The sequence below is a fragment of the Alligator sinensis genome, unplaced genomic scaffold (genome assembly GCF_000455745.1).
Source record: "Alligator sinensis unplaced genomic scaffold, ASM45574v1 scaffold1092_1, whole genome shotgun sequence".
NCBI lineage: Eukaryota > Metazoa > Chordata > Crocodylia > Alligatoridae > Alligator > Alligator sinensis.
In genome coordinates this window covers 783,900-801,090 of record NW_005842252.1, presented here as the reverse complement: position 1 = coordinate 801,090, position 17,191 = coordinate 783,900, and the positions used below count along the sequence as shown (strand labels likewise).

The 17,191-nt window shown below is 39.6% G+C and overlaps 1 protein-coding gene across 3 annotated transcripts in view; it reads right to left on the bottom strand.

Moving 5' to 3' along the window:
- The window catches only part of TET2 (tet methylcytosine dioxygenase 2), a 67,351-nt gene that overhangs the window by 12,429 nt on the left and 37,731 nt on the right, over positions 1–17,191 (bottom strand). For all 3 annotated transcript variants that reach the window (XM_025208777.1, XM_025208778.1, XM_006027561.3), the window contains exons 2-6: positions 11,769–15,204; positions 9,008–9,098; positions 5,627–5,720; positions 3,893–4,101; positions 29–179 (exon numbers count right to left, since the gene is read on the bottom strand). In XM_025208777.1, the coding sequence (XP_025064562.1) occupies positions 29–179; positions 3,893–4,101; positions 5,627–5,720; positions 9,008–9,098; positions 11,769–15,204 (3,981 nt within the window). The remainder of the gene's footprint in view (positions 1–28; positions 180–3,892; positions 4,102–5,626; positions 5,721–9,007; positions 9,099–11,768; positions 15,205–17,191) is intronic.

Here is a 17,191-nt window from a genome sequence, read left to right as displayed (position 1 = left end):
GAAACTTCATTTTAAAACAAACACCAACCTCTTTTGGATCATCCCCTATAAGTTTAAACTTTCTTGGGATCTTGCTTCTAGCAAATTTACATCCATTGTAGTACATACTCCAGGAGCAACCAAAGGAAAAAGAAGCACCACAAGATTCAGGGTCCAGCCCTTGACATGCACAAGTCCGTCTAGGAAATAAGAGAACCGTTTATATAGCTATCAATACCACATGGGTCAGTGCATATGAAATATTTACAACACATATCAAACTTCTGCCCAAATTTTGTCAAGAGCCATCAAACCAAGACCTACTGTGTCAATAAAGAATTGAAACTCAAAGGAAAGCTATAAATTTAAAAGCAGATATATTTATCAAAATGTATAATCCTGTATTTCATGAATACAAAATAAGAACTGTAGATTTTCTTACAAAAGTGTAAAATCTTAGCTTTGCTCACAACTTCATATAAAAACACTACCAAAAAAAGGTGTTATCTCAAGTATTTTATCAAGTGACAAGTTAGATACTGAAAAGCTACTTGCCAGGAAAAACAGAGCAGCCATATAAGCACTTGACAAGTGTTTATATGCAGACTTGATGTTGAAGCCTATTACTGAGAGAGAAATTGTTGGCCAGGACACTGGGATTAGTGTATAAGATACTGGATATTGTGACAACTTTGATCTGGTTGTGGAAACTACCTTAGTATTTTTTCTGAGCATCAGTATTGGGTATGAATCCAAATCCATTACTAGTGCAAAATGCATCAACATTTGGTGTGGAGATGAAAATGCTACCAGAAGTTCTATCTAGTACTTGTAAAGTTTATGTTTATGCAGAACAGGAGCTGTCCCGAATTCTGTAGTTTCCAGAAAAAGAATTAAATTCACTTTCTCTAGCTCCACAAAATTGTTATTTCAAGTAAAATTAATGCTAGAAAAAATTAAATTGAACAAACCATGCCTAAATATAGTTTTTATCTCTAGAATGTGCAGATGATAGTTTTTGGAAAATTAGTGGACTTTTTCCCACTAGGAAAGATTCCAGCTCCAAAGTAAACAGGAACTTGGAGGATGTTTAAATGGGAAATGTAGCTTTTCTGAAAATATGGGATTCTGTCCCTTCCTCCCTCCCCAAATAATTGGAGCAGTGACTTTCTGTCCACATATCGGGCCATGTCCTGAATAAGTTAGAAGGGCCAAAGTAGAAGGGCAGTTGTTGAGGAAAAAGATTGGTACGAATAGCAGGTTTTGGGGAAAAAATATCACGTACATATTATCAGTCCATTGTGCATAAGGAGCAGCCTCATGGCTGGGTGCTGTATGGTAAGCCAGTGATGCTCAACCTTTTTGCTTGGTGGGTAGTCCTGTCCATGAGCCAGGTCCGGCTAGTGGCGGGGCCCAATCCAGTGGTTTAAGGAGTGTGGGGGTCAACCTGGCCCCAATCTAGCTGCATTGAGGGAGGGGGCATGACTTGGCCCTTATCCAGCTCTATGGGAGAGAAGGGAGATGGCCCAGCCCTACAGGACTTGGCAGTGGGGAAAGGTGGCAGTACTAATTGCCACTGCTCCTCTGCCTCCAAATTTTCCAACCTGTGGGGAGCCTAGAGGTTGAGGGCCAGAGATTGAGCACTTCTGTGGTAAATTAATGGATGCAAGTCACAGCTTGACTCTTATGTTGGCTGGGTTGTTGTGGAGTTGTGTAAGCTGTAAATGTATGTGCCATTCTGTTTCTATTTGACAAGTTAATTCATCAGTCTTCTATGGTCCCTATGGTTGTGTGTGGTGTATATGCAGTCTGTGAAAGGGGAAAAAGAGTTCCCCTTAATAGACACTTCTTGTTTGCCCATCATTAGTGCAGAATTTCTGCTACCTTTTGCCTTTATGTGTCTGAATACCTTGGCCTAGGATTTAACTCTGTAAGGATGAAGCTTTGTAGAGCAAATAACCTCTATATTTTCCTGGGAAAATAATATTAAAAAAACAAAACAAGACACTGCTCTTTGCTGCCTGGGCTAGGGCCTCAGTGGTTAGTTTATGAAACAAAGCCATCCCTGGATTACTAGGAATAGATAACACACAATAAAGTCCATTGTGTTTTGAATAGAGTTCTTATTTTGTCATCACAAAGAGAAGGATTGTGAGTGATGCAATTCCTTAGATGCAAACTAGTTTTATTAAACAAAAAGTTCTAAAAATCATTACATATTTTAATAGAGACTATCAAAAGTTCTGTTGGTTGCAAAGTGCTTTTCTGTTTAGAGATGTTGAGAGATTTTGTGCTCAAGTTGCTAATGTTTTTCTTTATGTGGAGTGGGGAGAAGAATTTTTTTTTTAAATGAATGTCGATTAAGATGGAGCTGGCAGGGCAGTGCTAATATGTAAATGACTATTGGATATATAAAGCTGTAGTCACACAGTTTAATGTTACATAGGAATCACACTGCTAATTCTGTTTTCAGGGCAGTAGCATCCACTCCCATCAGCCTAGATCTGACAGCTTATATTTTAAATAACTTTTATTGTGGAATACTTCATAATTTTGAGCACAGGGAGATGATGTGGTTGACTTTAATGAAGCTTAATTTGCCTCCTTCCAAGCTCAGTGTGTTTTCAAGCTTTCAGAAATAGTGTGTTCTTGACAGAAGTTTTTTCCGGCCTTGAACGCATAACCTCAATTGGTTATTTTTATGAATGATGCACATTCACAACATTTTGCAGCTCCTGGACAAGAATTCTGCTTTTATGCATATCTCCCCTAACAAACATCTGACCCAATTCTTTTGTATACATAGTGTGCGACTCAAACAGAATTTGACCCACTATACATAGCTAGATGCTCACAAGTCAAATTCTGATCTCTTTTAGACAAGGGCAGCTACAATCCCCTCTGAACTGTACACAATTGCAGACAATGCCAGGTTCTGAACTAGCTGTTATGATTCGGGATAGAGACCTTGGAGTCATTGTAGACAGTTCTCTAAAAATGTCAGCTCAATGTGCAGCAGTGACCAAAAAGCCAATAAAATCTTGGGCATCATTAAGAAGGGAAATGAAAATAAAACAGAGAACATCACCATGCCATTATACACATCCATGGTATACCACACCCAGTTCTGCTCCCCACATATCAAAAAGATGTAACAGAATTAGAAAAGGTACAGAGAAAGGCAACCAAATTGATCAGTGGCCTGGAGCAGTTGCCATACCAAAAGAGACTAAAAAGGCTAGGACTCTTCCATTTGGAAAGGAAAAGGTGGCCGGGGGGGTATGATAAAGGTCTATAAAACCATGAAGGGTGTGGACCAAGGGAACTTGTTCACCAAGTTCCAGAATACTGGAATTAGGGGGCACTGCTGAAATTAGTAGGTGACAGATTTAAAATTAACACTTTTTTATGCAACGTAGTTAATTTGTGGGATTCGTTGCAACAGGAGGTGGCGGAGGCAGATAGCATAGCTGGGTTCAAAAAGGGATAGGATAAATTAACAGATGATAGCTCTATTAATGGCTATTGAACAGAAAGTTGGGAGATATTTTCTCTGACATCTCTTAAACAATAAACGGTGGATGCCACGGAGGGTATTGAATAGTGGACAGATCTGGTTCAATGGTCTCCCAGTATAGCATCTACATCTGCCACTGTCGGAGGCAGAATACTGGGCTAGATTGACCACAGGTCTGATCCAGTGTGGCACTTATTATTTTCTTATGATTTTATGAGCACTGTTCTAATTTCATCAGTCTAAATCAAAAGCAAAACCACAGAGAGTTAAGATTTACACCAGTGTAAAGCCAGTGAGTTCACAATCAGAGCCAAGCTATAAGTGGGACTGGCATTTGTTTGGCTACAGCTCAATAAAACCCCCAAGGGAAAAGATAATATGATTTGCTTTACTTACTCTTCGTTGAGGGCACACCGTCGATTTGTAAGTGTGCCATACTTCCGCAGAGTGTCGGTGAGTTCGGAATACAACTTATCTGCTAGGCTCACAGGAATCCCCTCCCATACCAGGATGAGGATCACTATCACTGCTGTTTCACAGGTATGGCCAGCTCGTTCCCGCACCAAACAAAGCAGCTTTTCTTCATCACTACTTCTACGAACTACCTGCGTGCATAGCAATCCCCAGAAAGCAAAGTATTTCTTAGTGAAGAGCAAGAAACTGAAATTTCAGCATTATGGTAACACGTTATGAATGCACATTTGTCCTCTCCTCAACCATGCTTGATACTTCTGACACACAGATTCTTGCTTCCATTGAGTAATACATTGATAGACAAAGATAATTCTGTCTGCTTCCTGAAAGCAGAGGGAACTCTGATTAGGCACACTACCTATACATGTGCTCAGGGATGGGTGGGGTGGGGGTTCAATTTAACTAGAGCAGTTCCCAGACAGCCACTTTAATTAAAATGGCTCACTGTCACATGTATTAAGCTCCCCACATTTCAATATGGCCATAGGGATGCTTTATTTATGAAGCTCATTCAACAAGCTTTAATGAAAGTGCCCCTGCAGCCATTTTTAAAAGTGGATGGCTTAATACACGCGATGCTGAGGCAACGCTGGCGTATTCTAATTAGAACATTAACAAACATGTCTATAGGCATCTGTTTCGACTACAGGGAATGGAAAAACCAGGCCAGGTGCAATGCTACATTTGCAGAATAATGTGATCATTTTGTGACCCAGCACAACTGTCTCCCTAAGGTTTTATGGCAGAACTAAGCATTGCTGGGGGAGGGGACTGGAGGAGAATGATGATGGACACACTATTTCTTTCCAGGCGGTAGATTTCTGTGCTTAAATAAAAGCCCCTTTTAGGATTTCTATGTATAACTTAAACTTTTTTCTTGTAGGAGAGGCTAGAAAAGTTTCACAGAGGAGCAATCCCTCTATTTCACTACTAATCCTGACTCTCACTGTGTCAGTGAGATGATAAAACCAGAAGCCTGAGGTCAGACTCTCAGTTTGCTGACAGTATTTGTCCCTATTATTTATTATGTGTAAATTTTATGGCACCACCCACAATGTCATAAGTGCTGCCCAAAGCAGTAAGAACCTGCTTCCCGGTGCCCATAATACTAAGGACATTTCTGCAAAACATAAGACCCTGGCACAAGAAAAGCTTCTCATTAACAACATATCCACTTATCCTCATCTTATCTTCTACCATCCAACTCTCAGTTCTCAGTAATGGTCGTACCAAAGGCAAATAACATTCACTAAGAGGATGCACTTTAGTGGCTGTTAATCAGACTGCATTTTCAAAACATTGCAGTGGTTCCATTGCACCTATTAATATACTTGTATGCTATATTTAAGCAGTATGGATATTGTCTGATATTACCAATCTTAAATATAAGAGAAAGTAGTTTTCTTCTCATGTTTTCAATACTGCTAGGCCAAATTTTACACCTTCTAATAGCCATCTAACTGAGCTGAAGCATGTGGAATTTCACAGAGATCAGCTGAAGCTGGGCAACTAGGCACCTTGAAGTACTGTCGGTACTTTGCCATTTTAATTCTCCTAATTCAATTAAAATGAATACACATGCCATGCATAATCAAACTGAACTAGATCATTATTAAGGTTAAATGGTTATAATGGTTAAAAGGACATTATTCTTACCCATTTAGCAATAGGACATCCCTGAGAACTTTTGCCTTCTTTCCCAGTATAGATGACCCTCTCAATCCTTATAGCTTTACCTTTCTGTCCAAATCTTAAACAAACAAAAACACATGCAATAATCAAATTAATCTGAATCGCCTTCTCCATGAATACTTAAACTTGGAACGTACTTGTGATTTCTTAAGTAGTAAATGAATTAGTTCTAATCAAGAAGGATGCATAGTACAATGCTTTTATCTGAAACTGGTGCAATAAGGTGTCTGAGACAAAAGGGGCAAATGTATTTAATTGGCCAAAAAAGATCCATGTTGTGCTAAATTTTTCAGACCTTATAGATATCTCCTGTTATGAATTTGCTGCATTTTACATTTTGAAAAAATGCATTTGAACTATCTCTGAATCATCTTAAAACTTTTGTATTGTAGGGTAATAATTTTATAAATGTGAAGTTGTTATGGAATAGTTGGCCTGTAAAAGTTGCTTTCTATTCATTTTCTATACTTCTCTCTGGCTTAGCCATAGTCCAACCCAGCAAAAACATACTGATAACTGCCTTTATGCAATTTTGTTCTAGAATATCATCTATTCCTGAGCTGCTACCTATTGCATTTTGTAATTAAACTTGAATCATGCCCAATTTCTCTACTAGAACAGAATAACAGAAACCACTGAAATAATGTCTTTGATGGTATGTTTTTGGAGACTGAACACAGGCTGGTTTGATTTTCATTTATCTTGATGTAAATGAGCAGCAGTCACACAGTCTACTATATGTGTAACAGTCCAACCAGTAAACAGGTACACAGAATGTGAACATTTTTAAGTGAACACTGCTGCCAGTACCTTGTTTTATCTCTTATTTATACATTCAAATCTTAGTCAATAGAAATAGGTGCAAATGTCTGTATTCAATTTTCTTGATCTACAAAGGAATGGGATGGGAGAGGGGAACAGAACAATTTCTAGATGTGGTGCTTTGGAGCTGTGCAACCCTATAGCACTATAGGAAATTATGCAACTAAAATCAAAATTGCATTGTACTACACGTGTGCTAAAGGAAATGAAGTCACTTTTGCCTAGATTAAACTTGTTCTTTAATAGCAAAGTACAAACCAGTTTTTATTCTTAAAAAAAAAACAATTTTCCTATCAATTATTCAACTGAATTGCAATTAAATTTTTGTATACTTTTTACAGAAACACATTGTATACTATATGCATGGTAAAGATGAAATAAGTTTTCAGTTCTTTCCTACAGTTGCAAATAAGAGCTGGTATTTTTCATGCTTTCAGCCTAAAGACAATTTTCTTTGCAAAGTGTCAACAAAATTCCTGGAGCATGGTATAGTGAGTAAGCAAATATGAAAGTAAAATATATACTTTCCCTATGGTTCCACATAAGAAATTTGTTGTGGCTTACATATAATTGATGCTAGAAATTCAAATCTTGGCTTGTTTTGTAGATCTTAAAGCCTCAACTTAAATAAATAAAAATCAAAAAGCAAGCCAAGTTTGTTGAAAGCCAGATTAGCTATTTTAAAGTGGTGGATCTAAAGTCAGTAATCTCCTGCATGTCAGTGATTGTAATTTTAAGAGCTTGAAATCAAGTTCCCAAAAGCACACACAAACACACTTTATGTATAACTGCGTGGCGGGGTGGGGGGGCAAGATGGGACGGGATGGCACAGGTGTATAAATAAACAGTTTAAAGTTTTTCCTCAAATGCTGTGAGTCGCATATGTATGACTTATTAACTCACTGGGTGCATCCAGATGAGCATGCACGTGTGGTTTGTGGCACCTCAGAGTTGTTTGAGACATCACAAACCACATGTGGTGCATGTGCACCTAATTTGTCAAAAAACCCTGCTGTTAAAAGTGGCGTGGTGCGCACAGAAGCAGCGTGCCGCCAGAAATAGAGCCTGGCTGTCCAGAGCCACACTCTGGCCCTTACCCCACCTGGGTCAATGTGCTGCATGCCAGAGTACATGTGCAGGAACATGCCCTGGGACAAAAAGCAGTGGCATAAATATGTGCTGCTATTTGTGCCATGGGAAATGCACGCCCTTGCACGTGCGTGCTTGTCTGGACATGGCTATTAAGTGTAAGTATCTAGGACTGAATTGTAGGATTAAAGCTCCAGGAATGATGCAGTGAAGAGTGTGTGAAGGGGTTCAGTGTGTACTTCCTTTGGCAGTGAAGAGTGAGCCTTGTGACCTATGCCTGTTAGGACTGCCCAGGGGTGCAAGGGACCAGCCCTGTATAGGAGTCTCAGAGGAAGAAGCGTCTTCTACTATGCCACTCTCTCATGTACCTGCCAGCCACAACCTGGCCCAACAGTTCAAGTTCAAATCAAGGAGTCTTTTACTCAAGCAAACTTCAAATTGCCCAAATAGGAGCTAACTAAAAGCTGAGAGAGAGCAGAATAAGGACCTCAGATGCGACATGGAGGCCCACATTTTTAAAGATATTTAAGCAATCACTTTTTATTGCCTACTAACTTTTTGGGTGGTTCTTGATCTTAGTGGGAATTTGGTATAGAAATACCTTTAAAAACTTGTGTTTTAGTATGTATGCATGCTATGTAATGTGTGCTGTGGCAGTAGTCGCATTAAAGGGGACACTTCTATGTGTTCAATGGAGTTCTTTAGCTTTAATATTGTACTGATGCAAGCAGGTTTTTCCCATTATATGTTCATTATATACATGGCACAGATCTGTATAGAATTATTATATGTATCTTGTCAGCACTTGGCTGGTAATCTGGAAAATGCAAGTAACGTAGTATTTTGTGATCAGTAATTTATTCTACCAAGCAGAATTACTCTGTTTTTGTTCAATGCTTTGTGGAAGGGGGATGTTTTGTTAAAGAACTGTCTGTTGATTTTTTTATTTTATCCTTTTCTTAGGCCCAAAGCTGCCTATTAACGTCACTACGCTCCTCTCAGGATTCATTTTTCCATACATATGTGAGAAAAACCCCAATTTTGGTTGAATTGGGGTTTTGGTGCTCTTACCAATCCATTTTTTCCTGTTGGCACGCTTACACCTGTTGGGAACACCAGGTCTGTGCCTGGTTTGCAGCCACTGCCAATACTCTTGCTTGGCAGGCCGGTGAATACTTGTTTCTGCTTGGGTTTGCTGGCATCTGCCTCAAAGTGGGCAGCCTGTGCCAGCCAGCAGACTATTAGCCTTGTCAAATATTGTGACTCTCTGGTGAATAGCACAGCGCGTAATGTTGGCAACATTGGAGTAGCTAAGCCTACAAGTAATTACTTGATTTGCAATTGTTTACTTCTTTATGTGCAAAGGCTGGAAAAATTCTGACATACACAAAAGGATAAATGTTAATCTGCCCTGTGCGCCTTTGTGCTAATTACCTTTCTTCCATGATCTCTCTAATAGCTGCCACATTAGGACCGGCTCCTAGATGAGTATAGAAAGGACCTTCATCTTTTTCAATAATTTGTTCTGTTTAAAATAAAATGCAGGTTACAACCTCTAAACTTTAATTATTTCATTTAAGAAATGACATTGCAAATCTTACTCATAATTAGACATTAGACATTTAGACTTTGTGAGGTCAAATTTCCCCACACAAGTGTGTAAGGTATCCTGGCAAAATATGCACATGTATGCTCACAAATGATGTATGTATTTGCATAAGTATATATGCCAAACATAGGTTACATTCTTGCAAACAACTGTTGCAAACAGTAGTACTTCCGCAAACACAAATGTTATATTTGCAGCTATACTGCAATTAATATCAGCATATCTTAAAAGTTACTGATCAGTATTTACCACTCCTTGTTAATGTTTAGAGAAGAGGAGGATCTCCTTGATAACACTGGTCAATATTGGTACCAGTGGGCTATACAGTTTTTTTTTTTTGCACAGACATGTAATTCAGGCACCGCAGGCTTGAAAACATGGCTCCTAGTTATACACAGCCTCCCAGTCTCCTCCCCTAACACGCAAGTTTTTTCCCCAAGGCTTTTCACGATAGATTAAGAACAGCTAGCTGGGCCATATTTTGCAAAATGGCTGTTCAAAATACTTTTGTATACTGAGAGCAGTTGCTTATACATTTGGGTGTAAGCAATTTAGCCTTTTTAATTAGTAAAGCCAAATCTTAATTCACAACACACAATACATTTTACAAGAAGGTGACTCCATTAGTGACTAAAGAGTTGGGTTCATGAAAAATGGGATTATGAACTAGTTGGGCAGGGGCTGTAAGCTGATTCTGTGCATTCTGTTACTGTAGCATCATGAACTGAGTAAGCTGATGGTAGTGTCTGTGTATAGCTTTGGGAAATAGGACAAAGACATGCTTTGGACCTGCACACATAAAGGGGCAGGAAATTAATATAAAAACTCCTTCAAACAATTATGGGTGTGGGGGAAAACAACAAATACTACCATGTTATGCTATAGCACTGGGCTTGCTCTGAAAAAAAGAAGATGGATACCATGCTCCATTACTTTTGCATGGGTGAATACTGAGGAATTGAAACAATAAGTGGAGAGCAGTCTCCACAGTTGCTGTATTGGCCACAAATCAGAGTGGGAAACATGATAGGAATGCCAGATGTTGAGGGAAAGCTTATCTGTGCCAAATACATTGACGAAATGGTTTTAAAAATCCATGTGTGAATATGCAAGGTAAGCATATCTACTCTGCAAGTGCTAGTGATCCAAGTTATAAATGAAGATACAAAGTTTTGCTTTTTCAATTCCATTTCTCTGGGTTTCTCATCAAATAGGAAGGAGGATTAAGAAAGAAGCTTCCAGTTTTCTAATCTTCAAGAATTATTTGTAAAGCACTACCTCCTCTGTTTAGTCCTGGGGTGACTTAAAACATTTCAGAAGGACAAAAAGATTTATGGAGAACCACTTTCTTTAAGTAAGAAAGCCAAGATTCTCATGGGGCTTCAATCAAGGAAAGTCATGAGTTTTCTGCAGACTGAAGAACTGAACACTATGCCTCAACCCAGTGTAGTAGGGAGTTGCTTCCCCAGAACTATGAGCTCAAAATGTGCCTGGTAACTAAGCCCAGTCCACAGTAAAAGCAACATGGAAGGTCACAGTTTCAATGCAAACAATGTACAGCAGACCACACAGAATAACACATAGGCCCTACTCTTAGGGCCTTGTTATATGTTAATTTTGTGTGGCTCCTGAAGCTCTTAACTTCTGGATTGTCAGCACATTACCACCTTTAAGTGACTTAATGCACTAGTTATGTGTCTCAACGTTATGCTACTCCAGGACATGATTATCTTTTAATCCGCATAACCAAGCTCCTGTTTTATTAAGGTGTGGCCACTCCCCACAGATATGCTGCTCAAATTGAATGTGTAACTGCAAGTTAGCACTAAGCCGATTAACATTTGTGCTGCTCACGGTGTAATGTGTAACAAGGCCCTTACATTCCTCCACTCCACCCCTGCCTAATCCTGCTCTGAGCGAACCACTGGTCTGCCTCCAGTATATCCCTTTTGCTGTTTGTGTAGTAAAGAGCCAGCATCTGCACTTCCTGTAGCACAGGGACTGCCATTCTGCTGCCCTTGACCATAGCCATTACAGGTGAATAGAAGGTAGGAAAGGAAGAAAGTTCCAGTGCAAGTCAGGCAAAATTGGAATATCCATTTTTACCCAGCTTTTACTTAACCTCCTAGTAAATTTACTGGGTATCTGAGGAAAAAATGAAGTAAGGACATCCAGTTTTGACCCACAGGCACATTTCATAACAACAGTATATCCAACCTTGACTTAACTGCTATTTTATCAAATTAGGTTATGAGGACAATGCCTACTCTTTATCAGATGTTTTCACTTTATGTCTACAGCTCAAGGAGACTGGATAAAAAGGGATACATTGGATTCTTCAATATTATATTTATATGCTATCCACAGTGGCTGTAACATGCAAAATCAGACATATAACCACTTTATAAAAAATTCAGAGAAGAGGGGGTCTATTTGTAATGCCAGGACTAGTTTAGCTGGAAAGAAAAAAACAGTTTTACACTCTCTTACTAACTGCTGGCATTTTCAAAAAAAATAAGAAACTTTAAAGGAAAACATAGTAATCTTGATTTAACAATGTGCTTCTAGCACATTTTTACCACTTACCAACACAACTGCATGATGGGAAATCATATTGGGTTTTGGCAGGTGTGTCCAATAAATTTTTTACAGGAGTATCCAATAACTTGGAAGGTGAGTCTAAAAAATTGTTGAGAACAGTACCAGCTGTTCTTTTGGTTGGGGTTCTTTCAGCAGAAGGATTTGCTTGATGATCAAAGGTTGGAGTCTGACTGTCAAATTCTGCAGCACTAGTAGTTCTTGATAGGATAGTGATAGGGCCTGCTGCTTCAATCTTCACGTGCTTAGGTGATTTGATAGTAAGAGCTTTGTGATCGAACAGTGATTTGACCTGAAACTGTTTTACCTGCTGCTCCATTGTCTCAATGATACTCTTTTGTTGCACAGTCTCACAACCAAAGTGCTGATTCTCTTGTTTAATTGTTTTCTTCCATGTTTTGTTTTCCAGCTGTCCAGTTAATGGACGCATGCCCATGTTAGACTTTGAGCCAGCCTCAACTTTTATAGGCTTGCGTACCACACTGGGACCTAATTCAGTTTTGGGTGGCTGTTGTCCTTGCTGTTCTTGCTTTTGTAAGAGAAGCCACCGAAGAGCAGCATGCTTTTGAAAATCTTTATGGGGTTGAGGCTGAAGGTGACAACCTCTCTGCTCTTGTGAGTGTGAAGGAGTTTGCTGACTGTGTGGTAAGTACCTTTGCTGAATCTGTGTAGCTTGCTGGCTAGACATACCTTGATTCAGGCCAGCACCATATCCTGGTATGTGTTGGAGTGGTAGTTGTCTAACTGAAGCCTGCTGAGTCTGTTGCTCTTGTTCTTGAAAGCAATGATTCACATCTTGTTTTGGGGTGAGACTATTTGGAAAATACTGCATATGTTGCAAGTCCTGCATTTTGCTTATACCAAAGTGTTCAACATTTATGGCGTCTTCCTTCTTTGAGGTCAAGTGCACACTGTTTGGGCAAGGATGCTGTGGATTAACATTTGTTTTTAAAATCTGATCACAAAGGGAAGATTTACTGTTCACCTTTTGTACCTGCTCTAATCCCAGCTGGGAGTTAGTATGTGGGAACTCAGTTGATTTTATATATTTATTCTCAGCATGAAAACATTCTTCCAGTTTAATCTGGCTAAAGGATGTTCCAACAATTTGCTGTTCACTGTTGCTTTGGGAATGGGAAATAGTTTGAGACAGTTCTTTATTCTTCATTTGCAAGGCTTGTTGCTGCTGCTGGTTTGGAGTGAGCTGTGGACTCCGTGACAGTTGTGTGTGCTGCGTCTGTTTTTGCAGCATCTGCTTTAAAATATGTGAATGTAAGAACTGCTCATTCTCCAATGTTTGGGGATTCAAGTGCTGCTGTTTTAAGTGAGACCCCAAAGGCTGCTCAGTTTCTTCTGGTCTTGGCTGAAAATGAAGCTGTTGTAACTGGTGGTGCTGCATGTGGGATTTTGGCAGAGGATCCATCTTTGAGAGCTGTGGTTGGGGTGAGTGCTTTTGGAACTGAAGCCGCTGGTCAGCCATAGGGAGAAGTTGCAGTTGTGCTGTCTCGCTTTTGTATGGAAGAGGCATTTGTTCAGGTTGGATTATTTTCTGGCTGTGGGACTGCCCTGAAGGCACTTTTAATGCATCAGGACTCCCAGTATACTGCTTTGAGCATGCTGATTCAGGTGGATTTGACCGTAACTGAAGAACTGACCTCAATAGTGCCTCACTGGGCTTCTGTAGAGGCTCTCCATGGCGAAAATGGGTGGAAATCAATTCTATCCAACCTGGTTTGGGATAATGTTTTGTCTGCTGCACAGGATCTTTCACCTGGCCCTTTTCTTTCTGAGAAGAGGTCTCAGGTTCTCTTTGTCCCAGGAAATGCTGATAGTGTTGCTGCAACTCTCCATCACTTCCACGCACTTGCAAATCTTGGACACAAGATTCAGATGTTGGCTTCATGTCTTCTGGGCACTGCTGGAATGATGCCATCATAGCAGTTGCCAGATCGCTTTCACTACCATCCTGCTGTGTCACCTGAGGCTTTAGAGGAAGCCTCTGTTGAGGGTTAGGTTGTTGCTGGGCAAGGCCAGGACTTTCTGACATCAGTCCTTCCTGCTGCCCTTCGCACTTCTCTTCCCTAGGAAGAGCTTCAGCCTTTCTATTATCATAGGGATTATACCCTTCTATAACCCCAATGGGTAGTGCTCTCTTCATTTCTGGATCAGGAGGAGGAGGAAGAGGAAGAGGAAGGGGAGGAATAGGAGCAGGAGGAGGAGTGAAAGAATCATTATTAAACATTGAGTTTTGTTTAAACAAAGCACCATTTTTTTCTGCTTGCTCTGGGAACCCCTCCAGGGTGTTGTCCTGAGCTTGCAGATTACTGCTGGAACTTGGAGAGAGATCCTGGCTGGGTACCTGCCCCATATTTCCATGAACAGTCCTGTTCCGTACATGAACCTGGGGTGTATCACAGACTGGATTTTGTTGCTGTAGCTGTAGTTCTGGTTTCTGAAGTGAATAGCTACCTGGCAATACACGTGGTTTACTGGAGTCTTCTGTATTGTAGACCTCAGCAACCACTGCAGCTGGCACTTGAGGCAGCTCAGAATTTGAGGTCTGTGGGGAGGTGATCTGCCCTGAGGTATGGGATGAATGTGTTGTCTCATAGGACAACTCATTAGTAGCCTGACTGGTAATGGCATTTATTTGAGATGTATTTTTCTGCATTGCAATGGAAACATGATCTGGATAATATTGTAACAGTGTTTTCTCCAGGAGTTCATCATGCATGCTTTCCATGGAAGAGGCAGAAACTGTAGCACCATTAGGCATTGGCACTGCCTTGTTCTTAAGTAGTAAGACAATGTCCCTGTTGTGGCAATTAACGTTTTCCCTCTCCTTTTCATTCTGCTGAAGATCATGAGGATTTTCTGAACCACCATAGCTGTATCTTGAAGACTGTATAAAATCTGAAGCTGCATTTTCTTTTTCTGTTAAACTCAAAGATTCCTTCTCACTGCAGGATTCAGAGATGCTTGGTTTTTCATTGTTTTCTCCTGGCTCATCTTTTTCCCCGTTTACCTCTTCATCTTGTTTAATTTTCTTGTTCTGATGAAGTCCATAAAGAGAAGGCTCACTAAAAGTGCGTTTTATCCCACCATTTTGCATATACTTGGAATATATTTTCTTTTCCTGTAGAAGGTCAGGGCTGACTCGATTATTTGGATTTCCCTTCGCGTGTGGTATTCCACAGCTGCTCTTAAAAAGTAGCCACTTATGGTCCCCATTTACTTCAATATGTGGCTTTTCTGCTAATGGACTTCCATTCTGCAACTTCACTGACAAAGGCTCCACTTGGCAAACTTGAGAAGGATGTGGTATTAGATATGGACTCAATCTATTGCCATCAACATTGCTGGTTCTATCCTGTTCCATCTGGCCTGCTCCGGGGCCATCCACAAGGCTGCCCTCTGCGCGTATCTGAAAGAGGAAAAAGGATGGAAAAGAATCTAAGTTTACTTTTGTTTACTATTGTTAAACCACTGACAGTACACACAGTATTCCACCATCTGCTATCCTAACCTGTTTACATACAGCATACGAGGTTCAGAGGGGTCTCTGGCTGTTTAAAGAAAGCCAGGGATTTCTGAGTGTTCATTAGTGTTGGGCTGTACAGAACCAAAACATCTCTTTTCATGGATTGCTATGGCATATTTCAGAGAAACATGGGGTGAAAAGAGCATGCGAAAATAAACAGTATTTTCTCATTCCCAGTTTAGCAATCAAACAGAATGATACTTATCTTAACAATAAATCTTTCGTAACATTAACAACTCTTTTTATTTATTAAAAGAATATTTGCTGCTTGTGAGTGGTATGTCTACAAGCTTCTGTCATGATTGTTCTTCCAGGTAAGGTAGAAAATCATGCAGAAACTTTAGTTCCCAGACTCAGAGCTAATCCTGTTGTTTCATTATACTGTGCCAAGCCTCTCTTGTCTGACTTGAAGGATTATTGCCACCAAGCTTGCCAATTAGAGAAGAAACCCCCCTTCTTTTCTAAGTCTTCAGCTGTCCAACAAAAGTCATTCAAAGTTAGCGTTCCAAAGATTTTACTTTCAGCACAATACACATATGTAAAACAAAACAGTAACTCACTATAAACCACTGAAATTGCCACTCTTTCATGTATTGAATTTGCCATAATATATTTATTTAAGGTAAAAAAATTAAGACCATGCTATATATTTGTATGATGCCAATTGTTTTGAAACACTATTTTTAAAATATGCAGCCAATATATTTGCCTTAGAATGATATTTTTAATTGGGCAGAAAAGCCCCAAATTTCTGTACCCTTTATTTTCAATTCTAGCTGGATGCTTTGGAAATTCTTGTCACTTGTATAATCTTCATTTATAAAAAGGTTTCTTATTGCATAAACACATTGCACAGGTACGGTAAGCTAACTCCATTCAATAATTATCTAATCCTTTTCACAAGAGATCTGTAGAAGATCTAGCCCCAGTATCTTTTCCATAACTTTCTCTTTCTTGGTTTTATGGTTCTTAACAGTGAAAGTGACAGAAGAGAGACTGACTGAGAGAGCATCTCACAGGGAAATGGAATAACTCAAATGATAACGAACTAAATAAGTATGATGTAAAAAGATGCGGTTTCAATTCATGCAGACTTTTGCTATTTTTTCTTTTAATTTGCACAGAAAGAGAGCATGAAGGGCTCTCCTCGTCAGTTCAGACCTGCTTGGACTGCTAAGTTTCAGTATCACAATTGGTTAAATTACCACTCTACAGAGGGGACTATTATACATGACATTTCTTATATCGCAGTAGATTTGCCTCCAGTAGCACAGAACAGGGTTATTTATCCTTCCCTATTTTTTATATGATACCAAGGAATACCTAATTTATTTTATGTGCACTCCATTTCAAAATATTACTGTCTTACTAAGCTCAAGTAAGTAATGGAATTCAGAAACACTCTTTAAATAAGAATAACTCCCAGGGTCGTGTAAAATTACTGTAGGCAGAAGTGCTAGTGCTATGTAAGATTACTTGGAATCCCTTTCTGTTCAGAACTCTGATTTAGAAGTCAGGATGCTAAAGAATTACTCTTCTTTCTAAAAGGAGTCAAGGAACAGAATTTGACCCTAACCAGAAATTCCTCCCTGTCCATTCTGTTACCTCATACTTTTGATACCTTGGCTTCCCACTGCTCACAGAGAGAAAAGGTGAATGTGTGACCTTCTAAATCAGTTTCCCAACCTCATGTAAAAAGAAATGAAACACAGCAATTAACATTGTGTTGTCAAACTACTTTTAAAAATTTTTATGTAAACAATGCATCTGTCTGATGGAGCCCACTCCAGGGCCATGAAAGTGTATTTGCAATAGTCAGCTGAACTGCGGTTCATCACACAAGTAAAGCGTTTTCCAACAATCTAAGAAT